Source organism: Callorhinchus milii, unplaced genomic scaffold (genome assembly GCF_018977255.1).
Source record: "Callorhinchus milii isolate IMCB2004 unplaced genomic scaffold, IMCB_Cmil_1.0 Scaffold1, whole genome shotgun sequence".
NCBI classification, from domain to species: domain Eukaryota; kingdom Metazoa; phylum Chordata; class Chondrichthyes; order Chimaeriformes; family Callorhinchidae; genus Callorhinchus; species Callorhinchus milii.
In genome coordinates this window covers 31,134,665-31,161,201 of record NW_024704742.1, presented here as the reverse complement: position 1 = coordinate 31,161,201, position 26,537 = coordinate 31,134,665, and the positions used below count along the sequence as shown (strand labels likewise).

Sequence of the window (26,537 nt, the reverse complement as noted above, 5' to 3'; positions counted from 1 at the left end):
CACTGTGGTGGGAGGACCTTTACAGGACAGCTTGTGATGTGCCAACTACCTTGATGTTCTTGAGATCCAAGACAGATATCACTCACTTGGCTCACTCAGCACCAGCTGCTTGATCCGGGTCCTCATACGAGGGATCTTGGCAAATAGACGTGCCCGCTGTGAAGCCGCCTCCAGGATGCTCAGCATCTGGTCAGTCTCGGCTGAAACTCTCCTTCCCTCCCTGCTGCCGCTTCCCCTGTTCTACACAAAAACTATTTGATTCTTACAGTAAATGCTCTCACACTAACTGTCTCTAAAATAATGGCTCCCAGCAACTTACTCAAAGAACTTACAGAAGTGTGACTGATGCATTTAGTGTTGGATACTTTACATTCTGTTAGTGGTGTCTGACTGGTAAGTGGGAAAGCACTTGACAGTTTTGGAAGAACGTCTATTCAATGGACTTGAAAATATTTGATTATAAATCTGCTCTCAGTGAGATTGTTTATGTAGGGGAGCTCTGCTCCATTCTTTGCTATGCAGAGATTGTGACAAGAGATGGATGTATCTTTATGCATAATATTTGTTCTGTGAAGTGAGTCATGGGCGGCTGGTTACTGCATGTTAGGATTGCCAGGTTATAGACCACCAGTGAGAGATAACGGGCTTGTGAAAAGATTTGTAAAATGTGCTGTAAATTTACAGTCCATGTGCATAATCCTCAGTTTCATTACATATATTATTCCCTTGACAGTCTATTTTCTGGTCATATTCTTAACAACATGTTTTGAGTAGAATCCTGACCTAACTCAGTAAAAGACAAATAACCTCATTTATTTCACTTTTCAGGAAGGATTTCTACTTGGGGAAATTAAAGCAGAAGCAAAAAATAGCATTACTGACTCTCAGCTGGATGACATTGAGGTGGTTTATACAATAGGTGAGTTTATTGTAACTATTAAGTGCATTTTCTCATCACTGTGGTGAAAGTCAACATCAGTCTTGCAGACCGGGAATATACTATGTAAACCTTTTATAGCTTAATAACAACAAATTGCTTCTTGAATTATTCATGTGAATTAACCTCAATCCTTAAGAAATTTAGCAAAAAAGTTTTTAGAAGTCATCGAAACTGGCAGTCAATCAGTTATGCTGCACTAGATAGCTGTTTAATAGAAGCCAGGTTACACATCGATGAGGAGGGTGCGGAGAGGGTAAAATTCTTAAGATGACCTTATGTGGCAGTACCAGTAGTTAATATAATAGCTTTTAATCAATTAGGAATGGATATCTTGGTTCAAACAAAAGAATCTAGTCTGGCAGAGATCTATATTTCTGTTCATCCCTTTTAATATAATTTCCTTTGCTCTATCTGTAACATTGATCACCAAGTGGTGATCGGAGAACAAAATAAACAAATAGATCTGGTCCAGCGGAAAACTTTAGCAAAGAATTTGATGCTATAACAATCCATTGAGTGAGAAAAGATTATTCTAACCTTGCCATTACTGCTATCAGGGCCAGTCTTATAATAACTAATAATAATCTTTGCATTTGATATAGCATTTTCACATCTTCTAGATGTCTCAAAGCGCTTCACAGAATATCTTGCAAAGTGAATTGGCCGTATATTTGTGGTCTTGAGCTCTTGTTACCTCTGGTTATTGATATACTAACCACCAGGAATAACCTTTCACTATTTGTCCTTCCAAAACCTTTTAGAATTTTGAAAAACTCTTAACGTTCTCTATTGTAACCTTTCATCATAACTCTTCATTTCTAATTTCCGGGCGGCTTCCTTGTATGTGCTCTGCTATAGCTTTGATGGTCTTTCTAGTTTAGATTTATATTATAACAAATTGTGTTTCGCACTGAAACTCGTGGTCAAGAACCAGGTGAGTGTACGCACAGGGCATGTAAGTCCAGTTACTTTAATTGCACATTTTTTTCTAAATTTGAATTGTAACAACACAAAAATGCAGCATCAACAGAGTAGATTGATGAGAAAACATATCGGGTGCATCTCACAGGTGGCATAAATGCATTTCATAATCCCTTTTAGGAATCCAGTATACAATCAGATTCAGTGATCGGGTTCATGTAGATTAATTTCCCGTTTGTGGAACTTCTAATTTTTTTTCTCCCTTGTGATCCTCGAGTAATAGTTCCGGTTGCTTTGGCTTGCACCAGTGTGTAAAGGCCAAAGAGTGAATTTCGCTGTGTGTATTTTTTTTCATAAAGCACATACAGAAGTTACCTAGAACTTCACCATACATTTTGTTGGTTTGGACATGTTTATGTAGCAATTTGCTGAAGTCCTCACCAGGTGAACTCACTTGGAGGACTTTTAATTCACATGATATAAAGAACCTTGAGTTGAAAGATGCATCTTCTGATATTAATTGAACTCCCACACAAGGTAACTGAACAGTCTTTTTTATATATATACATATATATAACACTTATTATTTTGTATTAAAAGCTATTCCCCTTTGTGTTTAATGTTTATTATCCATCAGAGAAACTAGCTTTCTATATGAAAAATTGTTGTTTCCCCACCAATCTTGATCTTGAAATGTTGTTCACTCTGACGTGTGTTGTTTTCCCCCCACTAGATATACAAAAACATATTCCATGTTACTGGCTGTTCAGGTACGTGAGCTCAATTGATAACCATTTTCAAGTCTAAGAATTTCAGGACTTTTGTTATTTCCAGTGGGACTTGTTCCATCGCTTGCAACCTGATTCATGAGGAAAAGGTTAAAGGGAACAATATTCCCAGAAGATCCCATGTTTGAATTTGCTCTAAAGTGCGGACTATTTCTTTGGAATGCACATAAACTAATTACATTGAATCGACAAGTGGTGCTGCACTTCAGTGAAAATAAATGCCTCTTTAATATTTCACTTCAGTGTGATCCCTATGGTTCCCTGTAACTGAGCACATCCTGAGCACAACTTGCGCAGATACTGTGCGTGGTTTGTACACTGGCATTGCCTGCTGGCGGATTGTATATTATTAATAGATAGAAAGGAACACAGGACTGGGTCTCTGGTATTGCCAAAGCAAGTGTAAACCCACGGAGATTGAATATAAAATGGGAATATGTTTCCTTGTTCAAATGATGATGTAGCAACTTGATATGAAAATACCAGAATTTACACGTACCAGGTTTAGAATTTGCACCTCTGCTTTCTCCACATTGTAAGTCCAGACTCTGTTCTGCTGCCAAATTTATATACCAAGCAGCAGCCAGAGATTTCTTCAATAGGAGTGAATATTAGAGAATAAATAATGTCCACTTTCTAATGACTAGAGACAGCGTGATGTGGAATTAGACACTCCCCTCTCCAAGCAAAGAGAGAATGAATTATTAAAAAATGTATATTTTTATAACTGAAAATGTTCTGAAGGGTCTGCATGTGTCTAAGGGAAACACAGCTCATGAATTCTATTAGTCCTTATTCAATTTGTATACACAGGGTATTTAGTCATTTAACCAACATCCAGTTAACAATTTCTGTTCCGATCTTAATGACTACTGCATTTCAGCAGAAATTATGCACTTTATTCTGCCATATGCATTATTGCAATGTATATAATAATAATAATTGAATTTTTATAGCGCTTTATTATATCGTGATGTCTCAAAGCACTTTACAGAATATATTGTAAAGTGAATTGACTGTATATTTTGTGGGTGAAAGGTAATATGTGCACTGTACCTCAGTAGTCAATGAATGATTGCTTGTCATGAATAACCTTAGTGACTAGCTCAGGAAGTCTGTGTGCTAACCTTGTTGAAATAAAATTATTTCCAATATCTGTCTGTCTTACAGTTTTTATAATTTTGCTGGTGAAGTGGATGAAAAAGCACTGAAGAAAATATTGCAAGATCACAAAAAGGTACATTGCTAAGACAACACCTGGTCAAAGCATTTGAAAATATAAGTATCCTGAATTGCATGATTGATTGCATCAATTTTAAAACTGTAATTTTGTCAGATAAATAATTTAACTGTCAGCAAGGAACAATTTAAAAAAAAATGCTTTCCCTTTGCTTTCAAAAAAAAATGGTCATAGCATTCCTTATCTCAAGTAATAATGTGCAGCCAAATACTGATAATAATCCTTGCATGTAATTTGGGTTTAGTAGTTGCAAGAGAATGGCTGAAAACAACAACAACTTGCATTGATACCCCTTCATGCGGTTAGTGTCTCGGAGCGCTTATGACTCTTACATTGACTGTGCTGCTGAAATTGTTGGACTGGAAACTCTGAATAAAAGGGAAAGAAAATTACACAGAAACGAAAACTAGTTTTAAATGGTTGGGGTGCCCATTGGGTTGAAACATTGATCTTTTGTGAGTTTGAATCCAGCCCAGTAAATAGGATGTTCCTCCCTGTTGCAGAACGGATCGATTTCAAGACGCTTACACTCACCTACAAATGACTTCACGCCCCAGCACCTCCTTACCTTCCAACCTGCTCGCACCTCACTCCTCTATCTACCCCCTTCGATCCTGAGGCTTGAACCTTCTGCATGTTCCTCAACCCACCTGCTCTACTGTGGTAGCTGTGCTTTCAGCCACTGCACCCTGAACCTCCTGAACTCCCTGCCTCTATCCCACCTCTTTGCCCGTTTTCAGATCACGTGTGATCACAAAAGGTCACCTGTCCGTCCTCCCTGGCTCAGCATTAGACTACGCACTCCCAAAATGCGACTCCACATGAAGGGCGCTGCATGAATACAAGTTGTTGTTTATGTGCTGTTAAATATCTAGAGTTGAGGAGTATTAGTAATTGGAAAAGTAGTTCATTTTCAGTGTTTTTGGTCTAGACTAGATCTGATTATACTGTATACTCTTCTCTCCAGAATGTTATTGGTTGGTATAAGTTCAGACGCAACACGAGTCAGGCGATGACATTCCGAGAGCGCCTTCTTCACAAGAACCTTCAGATTCAACTAAAAAACCAGCAGCTGGTGTTCTTTCTCTTTACTACCAAATTGTGCAGAGAGAATGGTTCCACACACAGCCTGGAATACACTCTCAGTAAACCTCAGGAAAGGTGAGCACTGTCGAGTGATTTTTCTATGTATTTAAAAAAAAAGAAAACCACCTCAAAAGTATGCAGATTTGGGAAATGTAAACGATCCTTTCCATATGCACAAAGGGAAACATCAGAACCGATTCCAACTTGTTCCAGCTTTGTTTGTGCCAGTTGCCAATTGGGTTGCTCAAAGAACTGTGTGGGTTACCTTGCCTTGAATTGCTCTGCTTACAATAATGTGGCACTGTGCACACAGACCTATTTGAAAATTTCTCAAGTCCACTTTCAATAATATAGAGGTAATATTTATTTTTGTGTGCTTCTTTCAAAAAAAATCTAGTTTTGTTCAGCAAATTCCTGTATCTGTGACCAATCTGGGAATGTCCGAACAACAGGACTACATAACATTTTCAGGGTCCTGTACTTCAACAGGCTACAGTCGAACAGTGCAGAAACATAGGTAAGAAGCACATTTTTATTATGTTACACCACAGGAACTTTATAACTGTTGTGGGGTGTGTACACTGCAGGTGTCCAGTGTCTTCAAACGGAGGAGAAAAGAAAGGTATTCACATTTTTAATAGCTGTTCTGGTTGGTACTGGGCTGAAGTTTTGTCTCCACTCAGTCGATACAATCGGTACTGGGGATGTTATCTGCATTCGAGTTCCAGGTGGGGTGAAACCTTAGGCATGTTTCCTTACTCCACACGCCTCTGTTTGAGGAACCCGGTTGTTAGTCAATTGGTGGATCGCTTTCTAGGGTAATAATCCCTCAAAAAAATTTTGGTTATACAATCCACGATTGTTTGTGGGACACAGCTGTGTGCAATTGGCTGCCGCATTTCGCCCATAAAATGCACAATCAATCCACTTTACAATATATTCTTTAAATCACTTAGAGATGTCTCAGCAACGTGATGTGGTGGTCTACCAAATACAAAGATTATTATTGTAAGTTGGAATGGTAGCCTTTTCTTGTGGACCTTTATAATGCACAATCTAATTTGATTTATTTGGCTCTGCTGATGACTACAACCTATAGGGTAGCATACATTTGTCAAGTTGCATTTTTGATTCCGGACATTCAATTCTGAGTAGATATTGCAGCATCCAGAGTGACTTGTCACTGTTGAACAGAAGTTGACTTGTTGGAATTTTTTTTTATTGTGGTTCTTAGAACAGTTTTGACGTGTTTGTGCTTAATTTTTCCATCCACTGCATTTTAAAATAGATTTGTTTTAACATATGACAACAGTGCAAATTGCAAAGATTTGTGATTTACAAATTATTAATAATAGTATTCTGATAAATGCAAAAAGGCTAACCCCTCGATTCAACCGAACCTCAGACACCAAGAGTAAATAAAATGCTTCGACACTTCAATTCTCATTGCTTCAGATGTATGAATAGCCACGCAAATATCCCAATGCACTCTGCACCAAAAAAATGCACTCATAGCTAAATGCTTTCATCAAGTTGAAAACATTGTGAAAACTACAGCTTCAAATAAAATTAAATGCCTGACAGAAAATATTTTGATAAACAAAACATGGAACTTTGGCGTTGACTAGAGCGGTACAAAATAAAATTTAATTGTGAATTGCTCAGAAATAATAGGCTTTCACTTCTCACCTGATTGCTTTTGTTACGTAAGATGAATCGGTTCAAATCCAGGTCACTGGGTAAAGTGCCACGGAGATTGCAAAGAAGCACTGAGAAGGACCGACAAAATAAGTGTAACGTGATACTAATGGCACCTATATAGTTGTCCATTGTCTAGCTATCATGAGAACTTTGGTTAATAACTGATATGGGAACTTTGCCATCTTTACTTTTTTAAGCGGTTTATATATTTTTCCTAAATTGAGAAACCAAGGTGAAGGTTGAAGGACAGTAGAAGCACCACCACACTGGAAAGAAGACAAAATTGGGACCCTTGTTAGTCGGTGGTAAACTTGAGTTAAAAGGAATATTGATTGTAGGATGATGGAAAACTTGGTCAAGTCCTGAGAAATGAGATTAAATAATTGGTGAAACATAGGAACTGCTCTCTTTTCATCTAACTGGTCCTCTAAGAACTTTTCTATTGATTTGAAGTGGAAGAGCTTTCTACCATACTGTTGCACATTCACCAAATGTTCCTCGTGCCTCATTGATTTCTTGTTAGTTTGTTGTTTGCTGTGAAACTTCAATAAACCCAAGATCGTTTGTATGGAGTTGGGTATACTGAAGCAAGCAAACCTGTTCTCTGGTAGTGATGACCCTGAATCAGAATGTGTCCAATAAATCACAATGAAGTATCAAATCAGTGGGTAAAGGAAAATCTATAAGAGCTTTTAAAACTTAATTGGATAAATATTTGAAAAGAAAAATCTAAAAGGATATGGGGAAAGAACGGGGGAGTGTGACTCTTTTGGAAAGCTGGCACAGACCAGGTGGGTCGAATATCTGCTTCCTGTGGTGTGCAATTCCTTGAATGTGTAATTTGAAAGGAATATTTTGAACAACAACTTGGTCCACGCCGGACGGCATCTCAGAGCGCTTTACAGTAACGGATCCCGGCACCGAGCCAAGGAGAGGTGACCAAAGGCGCAGTTGAAAAGAAAGGTCTTCAGCAGAGACCTGAAAGTAGGAAGGGAGGGAGCGAGGCGAAGAGAGTGAGGAAGGGAGTTTCAGAGCCTCTGGGCATAGTGGCTGGAGGCACGGCCGCCGAGGGTGGAGCGGAGGTCTCGGGGGACGAGGAGGAGGCCAGACTCGGAGAAACAAAGGCAATAGGTACTGTTTTGAGGAGAGATGAGGTCAGAGAGGTAGGGGGGTGCAGAGGAGAGGAGGGGTTTGAAGACAAGGGTGAGGATTTTGAAGTCGACCCTCTCTGGGACAGGCAGCCAGTGCAGTCTGGCAAGGACTGGGGTGATCGGGGAGCGGAGTTTGGTGCGGGTGAGAATGTGGGCGGCAGAGTTTTGAATGATCTGGATTTTATGGATGGTAGTGGATGGGAGACCGGCGAGGAGGGCGTTAGAATAGTCCAGCCGAGAGGTGACAAAGGCACGGACCAGGGTTTCAGCGGCTTTTTGAGTGAGGTATTGGCGGAGACGTGCGATGCGTCGGAGGTGGAAGAAAGCGGTGCTGGTGAGGGACCGGATGTGGGGGAGGAAGGATAATTGGGGGTTGAACCTGACGCCTAGGTTGCGTACGGGTTCGGAGAGTTTTAGGGGGAGGTCGGGTAGTTGGAGGAGGTGAGAGACGTTGACGAGAGCTAAAGAGTATGGCTTCCGTCTTGTCAACGTTCAGCTGAAGGAAATTTGTGCTCATCCAGCCCCTGAGATCTGACAGCCAGGCTGACAGAACCTCAGGGAACTGGGGGTCGCAAAGAGAGGTGGAAAAATAGAGTTGAGTGTCATCTGCATACATGTGGAAGTGTACCCCATGTCTGCGGATGACATCCCCAAGAGGGAGCATGTAGATCAGAAAGAGGAGGGGGCCAAGGATGAATCCTTGGGTACCCCGCAGGTGACCGGGTGAGAGCGGGAGGAGATATTTGAAGATAATTAAGCACAGCTCAAATTCTCAGAAGAATAAATTGATTGGAGATCTTTGCTATGCCAGATCATATGAACTGGATCAGGCTGAAAAATAAACTGGATCACCCTGCAAGCATTTGGGAATGGCAGACTTTCTCATATGGTTTACAAATGTAATTAAATGAACACGATTAAAACCTAGTTCTCAATCTATTTGTTTCACACTGTATATGTAAATATACAGTCCAACACTGTTATAACATGGCGTTTTGTGTCCATAAAATTATGTTACAAAGAATCTGCAAAACACGTGGCCCATTGTGCCACTTCTCTGACAGTGCCTTCCATCACTGAGTGGCAGGAAGATAGCCAGACAGCACCAGAGGTCATGTACCACACTTGTGGTAGAGTGCAGATCCGCAGTCTATCTGTGGTTCTCTATAAATAGGCTTGTGCTATAATGTAATGGACTGCATGTATGACTATTACAGTGTAAAAAATGATTGTGTATGTCTGCACTTTAGGATGACCTACATGGGTAACTCTATTCAACTGTTGTAAAACTGTAAATTGATAACATCAAATGGTATTTTTTTCAAAAAATGTGGGTGATGCCAAACTTATTGTCACTGGGAGTTTAGAAATTATACAGGCAAAGCTTGTGGTATTTCAAACTACTGTATATCCACATGAATTATGAAAATACGCCCAGTGAGTACCATTAGCGATATTGCTCTTTCTTCCAGATATGGGTGTTCCTGGAGAGAGGGTTGTAAGATATCCAACACTACTGTAGTCTGAAATTATGTCTTTTATATACCTATGTCAGGGTGGTTGTAAACAAGCTTCATGACCCCGAAATAATACCTCGCATGTTGTTCTGTGGAATTTGTGGGAACCCCAAGTTTAAATTGTGGCCTTTCAATCAAACCTTTATCTCCCAATTATTTTACCCACTTATAACTATTTTAATCTGCTGGTTGCATTTAATAATAATAATAATCCTTGCATTTGACATAGCGCTTTTCGCGTCTTCTAGACGTCCTAAAGCACTTCACAGAATATACTGTAAAGTGAATTGACTGTATGTTTGTGGGCGAACGCGGCAGCCAATTGCGCACAGCAGTGTCCCACAAACAGTTGTAGATTGAAAATGACCAATTTTATTATTGTTTTGTTTTTTTGGAGGGATTATTATTAGGCGTGTGGAGTAAGGAAACTTGCCCAAGGTTTCGCCCTCTGCCTGGAATTGAACTCAGGTCTCTCGTTTGCAAAGCGAGTGCTCTAACCACTGAGCTACAGGACTAAATTAAGAATTTAATTCTCGATACAGTAGATTTCTGCATATCGCAAGCAAGAGGATCCGGGATCGAATCCCGGCAGGGGCGAAACCTTAAGCAAGTTTGGAGTTCTGTAGCTCAGTGGTTACAGCACTTGCCTTGCAAGTAAGACACCTGAGTTCAATTCCAGGCAGGGCGACACCTTGTGCAAGTTCCCTTCCACATGCCTAATAATAATCCCTCCAAAACAATAATAAATTGGTCATTTTCAATCCACAACTATTTGTGGGACACTGCTGTGCGCAATTGACTTCCACATTTCCCCCACAAATATACAGTCAATTCACTTTACAGCATATTCTGTGAAGTGCTTTGAGACGTCTAGAAGATGTGAAAAGTGCTATACCAAATGTAAGGATTATTATTATTAAGTTTCCTTACTCCACACGCCTCTGTTTACCTGGCAGTAAGTAGAAACCTGGTTGCGCAATTGGCTGCTGCATTTTGCCCACAAAATACACAGTCAATCCACTTTACAATATATTCAGTCAAGAGTTTTGAGATGTCTCAACAACGTGATAAGGGGCTATATCAAATGCAAGAATTATTATTTCTGAAAAACTCTGCATTACCTGAAACAGCGCCGAACTGAACATAACTGAAACACTTACCCAAGCAAGCCACTGCTTTCACTCTCTGCTGGACCCTGCACTCTTGTTATCCACCAATTTGCTTTCATGGTTCAAACCGTCTTTGCACATTGTTCATTTTCATGAATTTGCTTTAAAGGCTTCCTTCCATACCTCCTGCTGCAGCCTCTCACTAACTCGCAAGCAGTGTGAGGAAAGCTGCAGTGCCAATCTCAAAGATCCTCTCAGCATCCACCGTGTGCCCTCACTGTGGTGTCCCACTCACCTACTCTTCACACACATATGTTTAAACAATTAGTTTAATCTGTTTCTCCCTGGCACCTCTTTGGTGATCTGTACCATCAACAGAACCGTCACACTTCCCAAAGGCCAGCCAGCCATTTATTAGGGGATTATCCCACACCTACCAACCCTTACTTGTGGCTCAGCAGAGCAGGAGTCAACACGCCTCCGTCTTATCTCCACGGGAACAACTTTCCATCTTTTATGCCACCGTCTTGTGGATCTCGTCACCAACAAGAGTTGCTCAAATTAGTAAATAAACAGGTTGGAAAGAAATTTCAGTATTCGACTGGTGGTCAGTTAGATATACATTTTACAAACTCCTATACATAAAAACAATTCCCCGCATATTCAAAGTACCACTGGTCCTGGGTATTTTGGATATCCAGACGTCCACTGCGTTTTGTAGGATTGAGATTAAATTTGGTAGAAAACTGTAGTGACTGCAATTGATCATTAAATTCATAGTTCCATTGATTAATGTGATGATTAACTGTAGAACACTGCTGCTTGTTTCACAAGTATATCATGAGGGAATCTGTTTAACTGTGATGCTTAGGTAGGGCACATGAAGTCATTGAAATCGGATAGATTGTGTCTGCTCTTGTCATTAAAATATCGCTGCTCTGCGGAGACATTTGGGGAAAGATAAGTTATTGAGAGACTGAACTATCAAAACCTGCCTTGCAGTCTGAAACCATTCTTTTATAACTGTAGATAATCCTGGTTTCAGAAACCCAAAGCAGGCTGCACTAAGCCGTTCCCTCAATAGTGTTCCCTGGAACCTTTCCAATGTGAGGAGAGAAAAGGTCTATGTTATTGTCATTCAGCTTGTGTTGATGTGTGGTTGAGGGAGTACCACAGCTAAAGAGGTTTCAAGTGAGGTACGAGAAATTGGAGGCTTCTTGGGTCAAATAAATCCCAAATACTGCCTTTGTTTAGCAACAGCGTGTGTGGTGGGAAAAGTGTATTCTAGCAGTACTAAGCAATGATATTAACTTTTGATTTGATGCTGATTTGATTTTGCTCTTGAACATATATTCTGACTTCTGGCTTGGCTTCAAACTCATGTCTTGGAGGGTAGGGGTAACCAAATAGCCTACTGACTTCTTTAAAAGCAAAAAGAAGTTTTGCTGTTTATTTATTTGATATATTAATAAGGTACCAATTTTGTGGGATAGCAATGTCAACAGTATATCCAGACATGGACTTTGCGTGCTAAATACATGATTAAATGTAGATAATAGAAAAAAAAGTCCTGGCTCACCATTTCTCTTGTGTCCTTTCCTCAGCCTTGAGTTTTTTGATCAAGATGGGTCCTTAAAAGAAGTTCAGCGAATTAAAGGAATCTATGCCTCACTGCAGGAGGAACTGAAGGTAACAGTTCTCAGATACTGACTCAGAGCTGTAGCACTTGCAACTGATTCAAGTTATTGTTTTTCGCATTATATACCTTTAGAATTGAAGGAGGCTTTCGTAAACTCTTAAATTATAAAATGATACAGCCCTTATGAGTTGCCAGGGTTCCAAATAGATACACCCCATACATTTCAATTTCGCTTTTCTTGAATCAGTAGCTCATGTCCTCTCCCACACCAGTTGTGTGAGCCTATCACGGCCATCCTTGCCCAGCTCCATTGGCTCCCCATCCCCTAGTGGATCCAGTTCAAGAACTTCACCCTAACCTAAAGCTAATTAATTGAAAGTAGTGTAATTTAAATAATGAAATTAATTTAAATCAATTACTGCAAATTATACTATTATAGTCTTAGAAACGAAACATGGTGAAAGATAAAGATTGAATTTAATGTTAGGCTGCAACAAGTAACAAGTACTTTAACAAGTAATTTAATGTTAGGCTGCCCCCACGACGTGAAAGGTGCTATGTAAATGTTTGTTTCCTTCAACACAGACAACTTGCTTAAAGGTAGAAGAGAGTGAACGATCCGTGCAATATTTACTAGCTGATGTACAAAAACTCAGGAAGACACTATCTGAGAAGAAAAAAGAGCTCACACAGATACCAGGTAAGAGACTATAATAAAATCCATTTATTCCAGTATATTATATCCCCTTTAAAAGCAGAAATGTTCATTTGCGATGGCTATCTTTGTTGATATGGTTTAAAAAAGAATATACATTTGTGAATGGCAAATTTCAAGGAAATGAAGAGTAGAGGATTAATATTTCATATGCTATGTTTTGGGGGCTAGCTAGAATAGCAATGGGATTTCTACAATTGGCTTCAGCATACAGATTAGAGGGAAAAAAATCAGACTGGAATCTCTATCATCCATAAACTCCTGGATGTGCTTGTGTGTGCACTCTGGGCAAAATCAAATGAGAATCGGTTGTTCTGGCACTCCCATGTTCAAATAAATTGCTGATACTTGTGTATGAAGACTGGCCACTCAGAGAAGGCTGCCACCTGAGTAACAGTAAACATGCTATGATTTAGTCCCTTTGGGAGGTGCTGAGAAGAAAACAAATGCGTGGTAGAAAAAGTGGGAAGCATCTCATGGAAACATTGTCTTTATGAGCTGCTGCTTTTTTTAATGGTTGAAAATGTTTTTTGCTCATTTTGGATTCTAATACAGTCGAACTTCACTATAACAAATTCCCTCGGGACTGGCAGAAAATATTGTTATATCGGGGTGTTCACTAAAAAACTGGCAATTTGCTGAATTGGAAAAATTAAGTCAACTAATTTTGAATTGAACATAAATTTTATTCTATTTAATGAAAAATAACTATAGAGTAGATTGCTTCATATTATTCATACATTTCTCAATGCACGCTGTTTCTATCTTGTTAACCAGTCCAAATCAGTGAAGGGATAACTGGTTCTGTGACTTCTGTGCAGTTGCCTTGTTGCAGTTCTGGAATTCTGTCCATCTGTGACCAGGGCTCCCTCTGTCTTCTCGTACTCCTCGACCTTCCTGCTGCCTTTGATACCATTGACCACTTTATCCTCCACTGCCTCCTCTCCTCTCACCTTCATGGTTCTGTCTTTGAGTGGTTCAGATCCTACCTCTTACACCATTTCCAGCTTATCTCCACAAACAGCTTCTCCTCCAGTTCCCGCACAGTCTCGTGCGGCTTTCCTCAGGGCTCTGTCCTTAGTCCTCTCCTCTTCAACTTGAACATGCTCCCTCTTGGTGACATCATCCGCCCATTCCCACGTTGCAGTTTGTATGAGGACGGAGGCATATTTTCAACATTTTTCATTTTCACACATTTTGTATTCATAAATCTCACACTATGGAACTTATTAAAATATTTCTCCCCAGTCTCTCACTAGTATAAATGTCAAACTTTTTCACATGTTTAACTTTCAGTCTTTTTTTAAATGCAGACGAGAAAAAATCCAACCTCATGGAAACAAATTTTGACTTGTGCCAGGCTTTGCAAAAGGCTTTCCCAAACTCAAAACTTTTACAGTCTGTGTCCGTGACTAGAGAAAGTGAAATCGTGCCAGTTCAGTGCTGCAGTGAAGACAATGGGATTCACGAAAAGGACGCGTTGACTCAGGTATCAGCCAAGAGCTTCCATATTTCAGCATCAGAGAGCACCAAGATTTCATGCAAGCGGAAGGCCAAAAACTGCCATGGTCGCTTACAGAAAAAACAAAAACCACTTCGACCAAAGACCAGAAAAGCAGCCACAAACATAGAAAACGATGGCAGTGAAACTGAATCATTGATAAGACTGACTGGCTCAGAGAGTGAAGGAGATGCGTTAGGCCAATACACCAAGGATCCACACTCTTCAGCATCACCAACTTTCTGACCATTCCAAACGCTCAGAACTGAAATACAATCCAAACTGGAGACATGCAAAGTGCTAAATCTTTTGAAAAAGTCAGTATGCTAGCTTTTAGCTATTCTATTTTTTAAATGAGAAATGTGTCATCTAGCCAGCAAGATGACCCGGGTTTGATTTCTGGGCTGGCTGAAACCTTAGGCATATTTCCTTGATCCACATACCTCTGTTTACCTAGTAGTAAGTAGGAACCCAGTTGTTAGTCAATTTGAGGGATAATAATCCCTCAAAAAAAACATTTTTAAAAATAATAATTTGGTCAATCAATCCACAAGTGTGTGGGACACTGCTGGGTGCAATTGGCTGCTGCTTTCACCTACAAAATATACAGTCAATTCACTTTACATTATATTCTGTGAAGCGATTTGAGACGTCTCAACAATGTGATAAGGCACTATATCAAATACAAGGATTATTATTTGTCATATTCTATATTTTGTGACATCTCATTTAAAGAATGGCATAGCTAAAGCTAGCAGCAAAAGGAAACCTGCTTTGATTTAAAAAAAACTTATCCTTTAAGAGATTTCAGACAACAATCCTGCTTTATCTAATTAGTGGAAGCATAAATATTTTTCATTATTGCAGGACTAATATAGTATAGTAGGGCAGAAGCTGAGTGGTGAGTTAGAATAATTTCACCTGTGGGGCCGGGGCTCCAATCTAGATCAGTCTATTGCTATGAAATCCTTTCTCCTTTCGTCTACTGAAAGTGAAACATGCCAGAGGGCTATCAAATCTTCCCACCCCTGCAACTTATTTTAACATCAAATGCTATCAAACACACCACCTCCAGTCAACCTTGTGCATCTCTGCCTTAATGGACCAAAATTTATAAGCCTCTTTCCATCATTTTTCTTGTTCCCTACACTAGATATCTCAGATATTGTAGGAAGTTCTTTGACATCTACACCCACCAGAAACTGGATTGAGAGTACATAAACTTTCAACAAAGAAACTATGCAATCATCAAACATCACTTTTATCATGCTGATTATCTTTTGAAATGATATGTAGGTCAGGAATGTTTTTTACCTATTGCAGTAGTCACATGATCTTATAAGGAAATCCCATCTGCCCAGAGACCAGACAAATTGGAGAGAATTGCTTCCAGAGGGCAGGGAGGCCAGGCAAACAGTGTTTCCTGGTGCAGTTAGAAGCCACAATTGTGATCAGAGGGAATTGAAAATAAGAAAGAGCACAAGTTGACTTGAGTATCTTATATGTGATTCTGAAAAAGAAATTGGTTCTGATGCATGAAATTCAGTTGCAAATTATGGTCAGGTTTCTGTTTCTCTCCACTCTTATTAGATTGTCTACCTTCCCAATGCTTATATGTAATGTGTGAATGAAGGGACAATTCATTTTTTTAAAACTTTGTACAATTCAGCTTTGTTAGGAAATAACTCTGATAAACAATTTACAGTGATGCCTTTATCTATTAACTTTAAATATGGAAACAATCTACCTGTTCTGTTATAATATTTAAGGTGAGAATCAAACTGATTTATTCACTGTTCCCCTCAGAAAAACACAAAACCAAATGTTTTTCCAAATGATGTGGACAGTCTGAAACATATTAGGGTTTTAAGATTGTAATAATTCCAAAATGATATATTTTATCCAGTGCTTCTCCAAACTAAAAATGCTGAGATCTTGGCCATTGCAAACTGCATAAAGGCTTAAACTTACCAGAAGTCAGTACAACAGCAACTCGCATAGTTTGAGAAGTTTTTCTAAAATAATGTACAGTCCAAGGATTGGAACATTGCTTTTTTTAAAATCTTGCCATTAAAGGTTTGTATAATGTTATGAGCAAACAATGGTTCTTCCCACTTTCTCATACAGTGTCTACTTTCTGTCATTGTGATGTTGTTAGAAAGTAGTAATGTTCATGTCAGGATCTCGAATCTTGATGTGGATCTTGAAGCTTCATTAGATGTGAAACTACATGAACCCGTAAAGTTTAAACTTAAATAGCATCTTCAAGACTAATTACATTAGAGGGCTCAGTTTTTAAAATATATATATATATATTCAGCTTGATTAAGCAAAGTATTTTTCAGTTGAGCTTCCATTCTAAAATGTTTAGGATATTTTGAGCAAAATCCCTTTTCCAATAAATAATGAAACTTACTTTCCTATTGAAATAGGTTTCTCTACAAAGTCTGAAGGTGCACAATGTTTTTAAAATTATTTTGTTTTTAATGGGATAGGGTAAATATTTAAAGCAACATGTTTGAGATACGAGTAGTTCTATTGCTGTAACATCACTTTTTTTTATCAGTGCATAAAACAAAAAAATTCAACCTTGAGACTGGTTTCTGGTGATCTGCTAACAGTCAAGGGGATAATTGTATAGTACGAAGCAGGTATGTAGTTTTGAAGAAAAAACATCTGACTACAAAGTGGGTGATTAACTTTGGTCAGCACAATATTCCTGCAGAAATCTTGACTTTTTCTCCCAGAACAATATGGGAACATTTATCTGCAGCATTGACAGACCTTATTTGTAGCTGCATTGTTTTCAAATATTTCTTTCAACACAAAATACCATTCATCCACACTTTGCAGATGCCATGACCATTTCTGATTCCACTCTCACAATGAAGCAGTAAAGGTTAAATGCTGCACTGTAATGAATTGAGTTTTTCTTTCTCAAACTAGAAATGGCACTCCACTTCGAAGTGCTATATTTTTGGGGGGTCAGCCAGGTGTCTGACACATGCGGAAACCCATCACCAAAGAGTATCCAAACCAAACTGAGATTTCCAAGCATCCCACCAACACATGAAAATCCCACATAGATTGTTGGAATTGAATGTACACTCTTTCCCTGAAGGGATGCATCCTGCTTACCTAATTCCAGAAAGTATTAGGTGCAGGTTGGCAAGATCCAAGGCTTCGGGACCCCAGAGTGTGTGCTGGGATACTGCTAGAGTCTAACCAGCTAAAACCACTTAGCTTGCCATTGATATTGCTGTCTGGCAAGCTTGTCCAGCACGGACCTGTTAGACCTTTGACTTGCAGGATTAATGAGCTGAGTGGGATGACTCCCAGCCCCTGTGTCTGGTCTGCCCTTCCAGGTCCTGCAATGGGACAGAAATACACAAAAGAAATGGTACACGGATGCACATGAATAACTAAATAATTTATTATTCTGTAGAATATAATTTATGGGAAAGCTTCACAATATTGTTGCAGATAATAGGGAGTCTGAGTATCTAGTTATTCTAGAAGTTTAATATCACAAATGTTTGGATCCTTTATGAAAGTTGGGTCCTTCTGGGTCACTGGCATAAATCCTGCAGATAAAACAAAATGTAAGTACTTACCAAACATTTAACATTTTCATCAGATTCTACCTACATATTGTATATAGTAGTAAATGTACTAAAACAAGATAGCTGAATAATTGTTCGAGGGAGAAAGGAGAGACAGAAGTAGAAATTTTCTGAAATTCTGCTCAAAAAGCCATTCAATCAATTGTGACTTTGTTTATTATTAATTCTCGTCTGATGCCGAGGTTTAATTCCAACTGTTGCAAATTCCATCCTTCACTGTGGACTTACACTCTAGTGACACCTCCCACGTCTAGTGGATAAAGACACTAGAAGCTTCTAGGTTCACTTTCCAGTCTTCCTCTTTGACCGTGCTTACGGCCACCTCTCCCACCACCAGTTCTTGAGTCAGGCTCCGCCACTGTTAAGCGCCCTGAGACGCTACCCTGCTGTTGTTGTTGTCTATAGTGATCTCAGCCATGTCAACTTTGAGCTGTAATTGCTTTAGGCCAATGGGCTAGAAGTGGAATATTTAAAAAAATAAGCCAAGGTTTCAATTCTCAATCACTATCTCATGACTTCTGCTGGTATGTTGATGCAGTGCGAAAACAGGATTGGTTTTACATATGATGCCCTCCTGATTCTACAACAGCAACTTGCATTTATATAGCTCCCCCCGTGAGGGCAGTGACTCAGAGCCTAGGCTGATGTATGAAGAGTACAGGATGAAAAAAGCTGGCAAAACATCCTGTACTCACAACAAATCACATTTATATAATATTTTTCACATTAGGAGAACACAAGGTGCTGGGAGTCAAGGGTTTGTACCTGAGGTGGGGGTTTGGGAGGGGTGGGAGCCAATGGGGAGAGATTCAGGAGTAGTGGGGGGCAAAGAGGTGGGGAGGATTGGGCGAGACCAAAGGCATGGTGAAAGATCTTGAGATACTCTCTACTTTGTTTTTTTAAAAATTGAATTCCAATTAATCTCAGATGGGAGAAGGCAAGGGAAACGATGAGTGAAGGGACTCCCGGAAAGAATTCCAGAGAGTGGGGGCAGAAAGACTGAAGGCCCAACCACCGATGGCTAGGTGGGTAGGGCAGGGAACGTGAAGCAGGCGAGTGTCAGCGAAGCAGAAGGAGTGGGCAGGTTTTGGAAGACCATAGAGATAGGGTGGAGAAAGACCACAGAGGGATTTAAAAGTGAGGATGAGGATCTTGATCCTCTGGGGAATGGGGAGCCAATGGAACCAAGCAAGTTGTGAATGGTGCGTGACTTGTGGAGGGAAGAGTTGGCGTAGTCTAGCCTGGACTTGGTAAAAGCATGGATAAGGGTCCTGGCAGCCCAGGGAAGAGGTAGTGGCAAAGGCGGGCAATGTTGTGGAGGTGAACGGGTCAAGACATGGCCGTCGTCTTTAAAGGACAGTTGAGAGTCGAACAAGACATTGAGGTTTTGCACTGGTTCAGTTAGGTGGAGTCTGTATTAGCGTCAATTAATGCTGTCAGTGTCCGAGGTGGAAAGCCTAGTGGAAGAGCTTCAACATAGCTAAGGGCAACGTCTCTTGCATTTATTCAAAGGTACACAAGAATGGACCACGATGAGTTACATGATAATATCAGCTGTAGAATGAAACCTTTAAAATCACTACATACCCATATGCTGGGCTCTTTTGATGGCCTTAGCAACTTGTTTTTGCTTATTTCCACACAGGCCTAAACAGGAGAAAAATAAGGTAAATATTTAAAGTAAATTACACAAACTTCAGTTTTCCCACTGCTGAATTAATTGAATCAAGTCTTAAAGACTGTTTCAATTGATGGCAAATTTACTATCAATCCAATACAGGCGCCTTAACACACAAAACATCTTTATTTTCTTGATACAAAAATAACTGCAGGAAAAACACAGACAAATATAGAGGGAGATAAATCATTCTGTAATACAGTAACAGAAATTATTTTTATCTTGAAACACAGTACAGTATCTTTCACAGTCCCTGCCTCAAAAAACACACTTTTGCCACCCTAAAGTATAAGTAATTATACCTAAGAATTTCTTTTACTACAACTTTTAAGGAATAAAACACATTTCAAACATGTATTTTGTCTTACCTGTTATATGTCTCCCAAAGATGTGGCCTGTATATGGAGATACAAACTGGGACAAGAGCTTTTTCAGAATAAAGAGAAACAGAAATAGATGTCAGCACAGTATTGGAATGCAACAACAGTTTACATTTATACAGCACCTGCCATGTCAGGAGGACATCTCAAAATTCAGACACAACTAACCAGAGCTTCAGGGTAGTGGAAGAGACAGATCTTAAAGCAGGCTTTAAAAGTGAAGGAGGAGGTGAGACTCCAGGAGAGATCAGGTGTAGTATGACTGAAAGCTCTCCCACCAATATTGGGGCAGAGAGGGTGGGGGACATGAAGCAGATCATTTTTAGAGAAGCGGAGACAATGGCAGGAGGAAGGCAGAGGTAGGATGTGGCGAGACCATGGAGGGATTTGAATGTGAGGATGTGGATCTTGAAATTGATCCTCTGGGGGATAGGGAGACAGTGGCGTCAAGCAAAGATGGGAGTGATAAGGTCACAGAGCCTGGTGTGGGAGTGGATTTGCGCTGCAGAGTTCTGGATGGTCTGCAGCTTGCGTAGCGAAGAGCTAGAGAGACCGGCGAGCAACAGTTGGAATGATCAAGCCTGAACATGATGTCAGTGTGAATGAGGCTTTTGGCAGCCCAGGGGAAAGCAAGCCGAAGAGGTAGAAGATATTCAGGGGAGAGAAAATGGCATATTTTAGAACAGATTTACATCCCTCTCCAAATACTCATATTATACATGCCAAATTGATTGTTATAGTTTCGTTGGCAGAACACATATTACTCATAATTGCTCATCTAACCTCACTTATAGCACGTTTCCTTTCCCCAACACAATATCAAGAACAAACCTGCACATTCTTGTAGTTCACTTCTATACCGCACAAAGTGCACCTCTTGGGAGATTCTTTATAGGGATTTTCTAACTTGGTTGGCTGAAATAAAGAGGAAACTATTTGAGTGCTATTCCTGCAACAATTTACCAAGGAATTTTATTTTAAAAAATGATCTGCAATCACAAATAAAATATAAAAATAATTATATAATCTGCCTTGGCAAAATATACATTAAAAAAGGAATCGCTCAATGTTTTCCATATCCAGATACAACAACAACTTTGATTTATATTGTGCCCTTCATGCGAGATAGCATCTTAGAGTGCTTTACAATGGCAGAGCCTGATGCTCAGTCAGGGTTGAGGGAGGAGGTGACTATAAGCATGGTCAAAGAGATGAAAAGAGGGAAATAAGCATTTTTCTAATACTTTACAAGTGTCCAAAAGTCCTGTTGGAACCATCTCAAGGTATGAGAGTAGTATTCAGATAGTGGACAAACATTGGCATTGTATGAAATTAAGTTGTCGAGAGGAAGGAAACCAAATCTCTTAGGGTGTGTTAGGAACTAAGATATGAAAAAATAATTTGTGAAAACAAAAAATATTGATGAGCCCAAAAATGCCTGCAGATTAAGTTGTTGGCGTGGATAAAAGATTCTGAAACGCCCATCTAATGTCAGATACCCATGTGTTGGTTACACTGTCAAGGGATAAAAATACTGTGGCTTTGAAGAATTCATAGAACTTTTTTTTGTCAGCTGGATGTGACACATCCAGACACCCATCATCATGCTTGGTTAGGGAAGAGTATCCAAACCAAACAGAGTTCTATGCATCCCACCTACATGTGGAAAATCCAGAGATGTTTATTGGAATGGAATGTGCACTCTTTCCCTGCTTGCCTAATTTTGGAAAGTACTTGGAGCAGGTTAGCAAAGGTCAAGGCTTGGGGGACCCCAGAATGTGCATTGGTGTACTACTGGAGTTCAACCAACTAAAACCACCATTGATAACGCTGCCTGGAAAGCTTTCCGGGTGTTTGTTCAGTTTACACATCCAATTTACCTAACAAACCAGATATCACTATGAGAATCCACTCTAAACTAGTCATTTGGGATGTAAAGATGCACAGTGTGCAAGCCAGATAATACTTTCTTACCATATCAGATATGCCACTCGTGGGTGCATTATGTTGAATGTTTAGGCTCCGTTGCCATATGCCTGAAAAAGAAAAGCATTGCCAATTGTAAACTGTTTTTCTGCTGTGTACTAACTTTTACATATAGCAAAACTAAAAATGTCCAAAATAATTTTGACTTGGATTATAGTATCGCAGTAAATTTAAGAGTCCCCCCCCTACTCTCCCAAAATAACATTTATATTCATTTGCAGTGGTCAACTGTACCTTGACAATGGTCAATTGTACCAGAAATGTACAGATAATAATAATCCTTCCATTTAATACATTTAATTATCATACCTTTGAGATGTCTCAAAACGCTTCACAGAATATACGGTAGAGTAAATTGACTGTAATATTTTGTGAGTGAAATATGATAGCCAATTGTGGATATCCCACAAACAGTCGTAGATTGAGTGAACAATTTTTTTTAAGGAATTATTACCTCCGGAAAAGTGATCCGCCAATTGAATAACAACCAGGTTCCTACTTACTAGCTAGGTAAACAGAGGCTGTAGAGTAAGGAAACGTGCCCAACGTTTCGCCCTGCCAGGAATCAAACCTGGGTCTCTCTGTGAGGCGAGTACTCTTTGCAGATTTTTTTAAAATGCACTTTGTTGCACTGCCATTGGATGCATTTAGACCAAACAGTCAGAAGTTTGATTAATTCATTGTGAAATTAATAAAATCTAAACCAGGCATCAACAGGCTAACAATAACCCTTGCATTTGACATAGCACCTACAACATCAAAACACCTCCAAGCAGATTACAGTAATTACTGTTAATGTTAAATGTATTGACTGTATATTGTATAGGCTAACAGAGCAGTCAATCTGCACACAGCAATGTCCCACAAACAGTCATGAACTAAATGAACAATTTTATTTGAGGGATTGTTGGCCATGACACCGAGAGAAACTCCCTTCCCCTTTAAAATAATGCCATCGGATCACTAACCTTACCTTGCACAGGCAGACGGGACCTCACCTGAAGGACAGCACCTCCAACAGTGCAGCACACCCCTAGCACTGTATTTTCTCTCATCACTTAATCCCTCACCCAGACTTTCTCTCACTCACTTTTTATTTCATTTACTCTCTCTACCCGGTTACCTGGCTGCAGGTTTTGTCCTGGTCTCAGTACTATTCTCCCACACTCTCGCCTGTTGCTTTGCTGCGGGTGCTGTCCTGCTCTCAGCATTGCTCACACTCTGCCTCTCTCCCGTTACCTGTCTGGTGCTATCTCTTTGTGCATCATGTTGAATGGTTAGGCCTGCCTGATGCAGTCTCTCTGTTCGTTACCTGTCTAGTGCTATCTGCATGTGTGAGTATCACCTGTCTGTTTGTGCGTGTTACCTGGCTGGTGTGTGTGCAAGTGTTACCTGGCTGGTGTGTGTGCACGAGTGTTACCTGATAGGGAGCAACTTAGGGAAATTTACATTAGCAAAGAATTAGGGCTAGGGAAATTGTTGGCATTAAAAAGTGACAAGTTCCCTGGACCTGATGGTCTGCATCCTAGGGTTTTAAAAGAGGTAGCTCATGAGATAGTGGAGGCCTTGTGTCTGATCTTCCAAAATTCTTTGGATTCTGGAACAGTTCCCATTGATTGGAAGATCGCAAACGTCACACCACTATTTAAGAAGGGTGGGAGAGAAAAGATGGAGAACTATAGACCAGTTAGTCTGACATCGGTGGTAGGAAAAATTCTAGAATACTTAATTAAGGATGTCATCGTGGGATACTTAGAGTATCACAATATGATGAGACAGAGTGAACATGGCTTTACAAAAGGGAAGTCATGCTTAACAAATTTTTTAGATTTTTTTGAGGACATATCAAGTAGATTAGATAGGAGGGAATCAGTGGATGTAGTTAGTGTATTTAGATTTCCAAAAGGCATTCGATAAGGTGCCACATAAAAGGTTGATCCACAAGATTAGGACCCATGGAATTAAGGGGAATATATTATCATGGATTGAAGAATGGCTAACGGGAAGAAAACAAAGAGTAGGGATAAACGGGTCCTTCTCAGATTGGCGGAATGTGACAAGTGGAGTGCCACAAGGGTCAGTGCTTGGGCCTCAACTATTTACAATCTACATCAACGATCTAGATGAGGGCATCAAACTTAATATATCCAAATTCACAGATGACACTAAACTAGGAGAGAGAATAAACACCGAGGATGACATTAAAAAAAATGTATAGATAGGTTAGGTGAGTGGGCCAATAGGTGGCAGATGAAGTATAATGTAGGGAAGTGTGAGGTCATCCACCTCAGTGGCAAAAACAGTACAGCAGATTATTTGTTAGAAGGGGAGAAACTAGATAGTGTTAGCGTTCAGAGGGATTTGGGTGTCCTTGTACACCAGTCACAAAAAGTTAGTTTGCAGGTACAGCAAGCAACTAGGAAGGCTAACGGCATGTTGGCATTTGTTACAAAAGGGTTAAAATATAAGAATAGGGAAGTCTTGCTGCAACTGTATAGGGCCCTGGTGAGACCATACCTGGAATATTGTGTGCAGTTTTGGTCTCCTTATTTAAGAAAGGACATACTTGCCTTTGGCGAGAGTACAGCATAGATTCACTAGGTTGGTACCAAGGATGAGTTACAAGGATAGGTTGAGCAATTTAGGCCTATATTCTCTTGAATATAGAAGAATGAGAGGTGATCTTATAGAAACCTATAAGATTATTAAGGGGCACAACAGAATAGATAGTGGGAGACTTTTTCCCCTGGTTGGAGAAACTATAACCAGGGGTCACAGTCTTACAATTCAGGGTAAGCCCTTTCGCACTGAGTTTATTAGGTTACCTGGCCGGTGTTGGGGGGGGGGGGGGTTACCTGGCTGGTGTTGGGGGGGGGGGTTACCTGGCCGGTGTTAGGGGGGGGGGGGTTACCTGACTGGTGTTGGGGGGGGGTTACCTGGCTGGTGTTGGGGGGTGGGGGTTACCTGGCTGGTGTTGGGGGGTGGGGGGGGTTACCTGGCTGGTGTTGGGGGGGGTTACCTGGCTGGTGTTGGGGGGTGGGGGGGGTTACCTGGCTGGTGTTGGGGGGGGGGTCACCTGGCTGGTGTTGGGGGGGGGGGGTTACCTGACTGGTGTTGGGGGGGGGTTACCTGGCTGTTGTTGGGGGGGGGTTTACCTGGCTGTTGTTGGGGGGGGGGGGGTTACCTGGCTGGTGTTGGGGGGGGGGGTTACCTGGCTGGTGTTGGGGGGGGGTTACCTGGCTGGTGTTGGGGGGGGTTACCTGGCTGGTGTTGGGTGGGGGGGGGTTACCTGGCTGGTGTTGGGGGGGGGGTTACCTGGCTGGTGTGGGGGGGGTTACCTGGCTGGTGTTGGGGGGGGTTACCTGGCTGGTGTTGGGGGGGGGGGGTTACCTGGCTGGTGTTGGGGGGGGGTTACCTGGCTGGTGTTGGGGGGGGGTTACCTGGCTGGTGTTGGGGGGGGTACCTGGCTGGTGTTGGGGGGGGGGGGTTACCTGGCTGGTGTTGGGGGTGGGGGGGGGTTACCTGGCTGGTGTGGGGGGGGGGGGGGGTACCTGGCTGGTGTGGGGGGGGGGGGGGGTTACCTGGCTGGTGTGGGGGGGGGGGGGGGGGGGGGTTACCTGGCTGGTGTTGGGGGGGGGTGGGGGGGGGGGGTTACCTGGCTGGTGTGGGGGGGGGGGTTACCTGGCTGGTGTGGGGGGGGTTACCTGGCTGGTGTTGGGGGGGGGGGGGTTACCTGGCTGGTGTGGGGGGGGGGGGTTACCTGGCTGGTGTGGGGGGGGGGGGTTACCTGGTGGGTGTGGGGGGGGGGTTACCTGGCTGGTGTTGGGGGGGGGGGTTACCTGGCTGGTGTTGGGGGGGGGTTACCTGGCTGGTGTTGGGGGGGGTTACCTGGCTGGTGTGGGGGGGGGTTACCTGGCTGGTGTGGGGGGGGGGGGCTGGTGGTGGGGGGGGGGGGTTACCTGGCTGGTGTGGGGGGGGGGGGGGTTACCTGGCTGGTGTGGGGGGGGGGGGTTACCTGGCTGGTGTTGGGGGGGTTACCTGGCTGGTGTTGGGGGGGGGGTTACCTGGCTGGTGTGTGGGGGGGGGGGGGGGTTACCTGGCTGGTGTGGGGGGGGGGGGTTACCTGGCTGGTGTTGGGGGGGGGGGTTACCTGGCTGGTGTTGGGGGGGTTACCTGGCTGGTGTGGGGGGGGGCGTTACCTGGCTGGTGTGGGGGGGGGGTTACCTGGCTGGTGTTGGGGGGGGGGTTACCTGGCTGGTGTGGGGGGGGGGGGGGTTACCTGGCTGGTGTGGGGGGGGGTTACCTGGCTGGGGGGGGGGGGGGTTACCTGGCTGGTGTTGAGCTGCTCTCAGCGCTGCCGTCGCTCGCCACATTACCCCGAAGCAGTTAAGACTAGGCCGGAAGTCAGCACTCTTGCGTCACTTCCGCCCTTGTCAAGCCCGCGGGAGGGGGCAGGGGCGGGGCCAGGGGCCAAGGCGGGGCTGGGCCAGGGGGCGGGGCCGGGTCAGGGGGCGGGGCCGTACTAGGGGAGGGGGCGGGGCCTGAACGGTGAAGCCCATCGA

General features: G+C 41.9%; 2 protein-coding genes across 2 annotated transcripts; one reads left to right on the top strand and one right to left on the bottom strand.

The window, feature by feature from the left end:
• Positions 1-828: 828 nt before the first annotated feature.
• abraxas1 (abraxas 1, BRCA1 A complex subunit) lies at positions 829-14,739 on the top strand (the record flags this gene model as incomplete). The annotated part of the gene is given in 8 exon segments (XM_007907707.2): positions 829-919; positions 2,595-2,631; positions 3,820-3,886; positions 4,857-5,050; positions 5,373-5,492; positions 12,058-12,142; positions 12,678-12,792; positions 14,121-14,739. Coding segments are annotated over 5 exon segments (903 nt in total). The 3' UTR covers positions 14,555-14,739.
• A 2,980-nt stretch (positions 14,740-17,719) lies between these two features.
• mrps18c (mitochondrial ribosomal protein S18C) lies at positions 17,720-26,395 on the bottom strand. Its single transcript, XM_007907709.2, has 6 exons — positions 26,303-26,395; positions 21,964-22,025; positions 20,821-20,904; positions 19,978-20,035; positions 19,519-19,578; positions 17,720-17,892 (listed from the first exon to the last, which is right to left on the bottom strand). Exons 1-6 carry the CDS (start codon positions 26,346-26,348, stop codon positions 17,816-17,818), a joined length of 387 nt encoding a protein of 128 aa, XP_007905900.1. The 5' UTR covers positions 26,349-26,395; the 3' UTR covers positions 17,720-17,815.
• Positions 26,396-26,537: the final 142 nt, after the last annotated feature.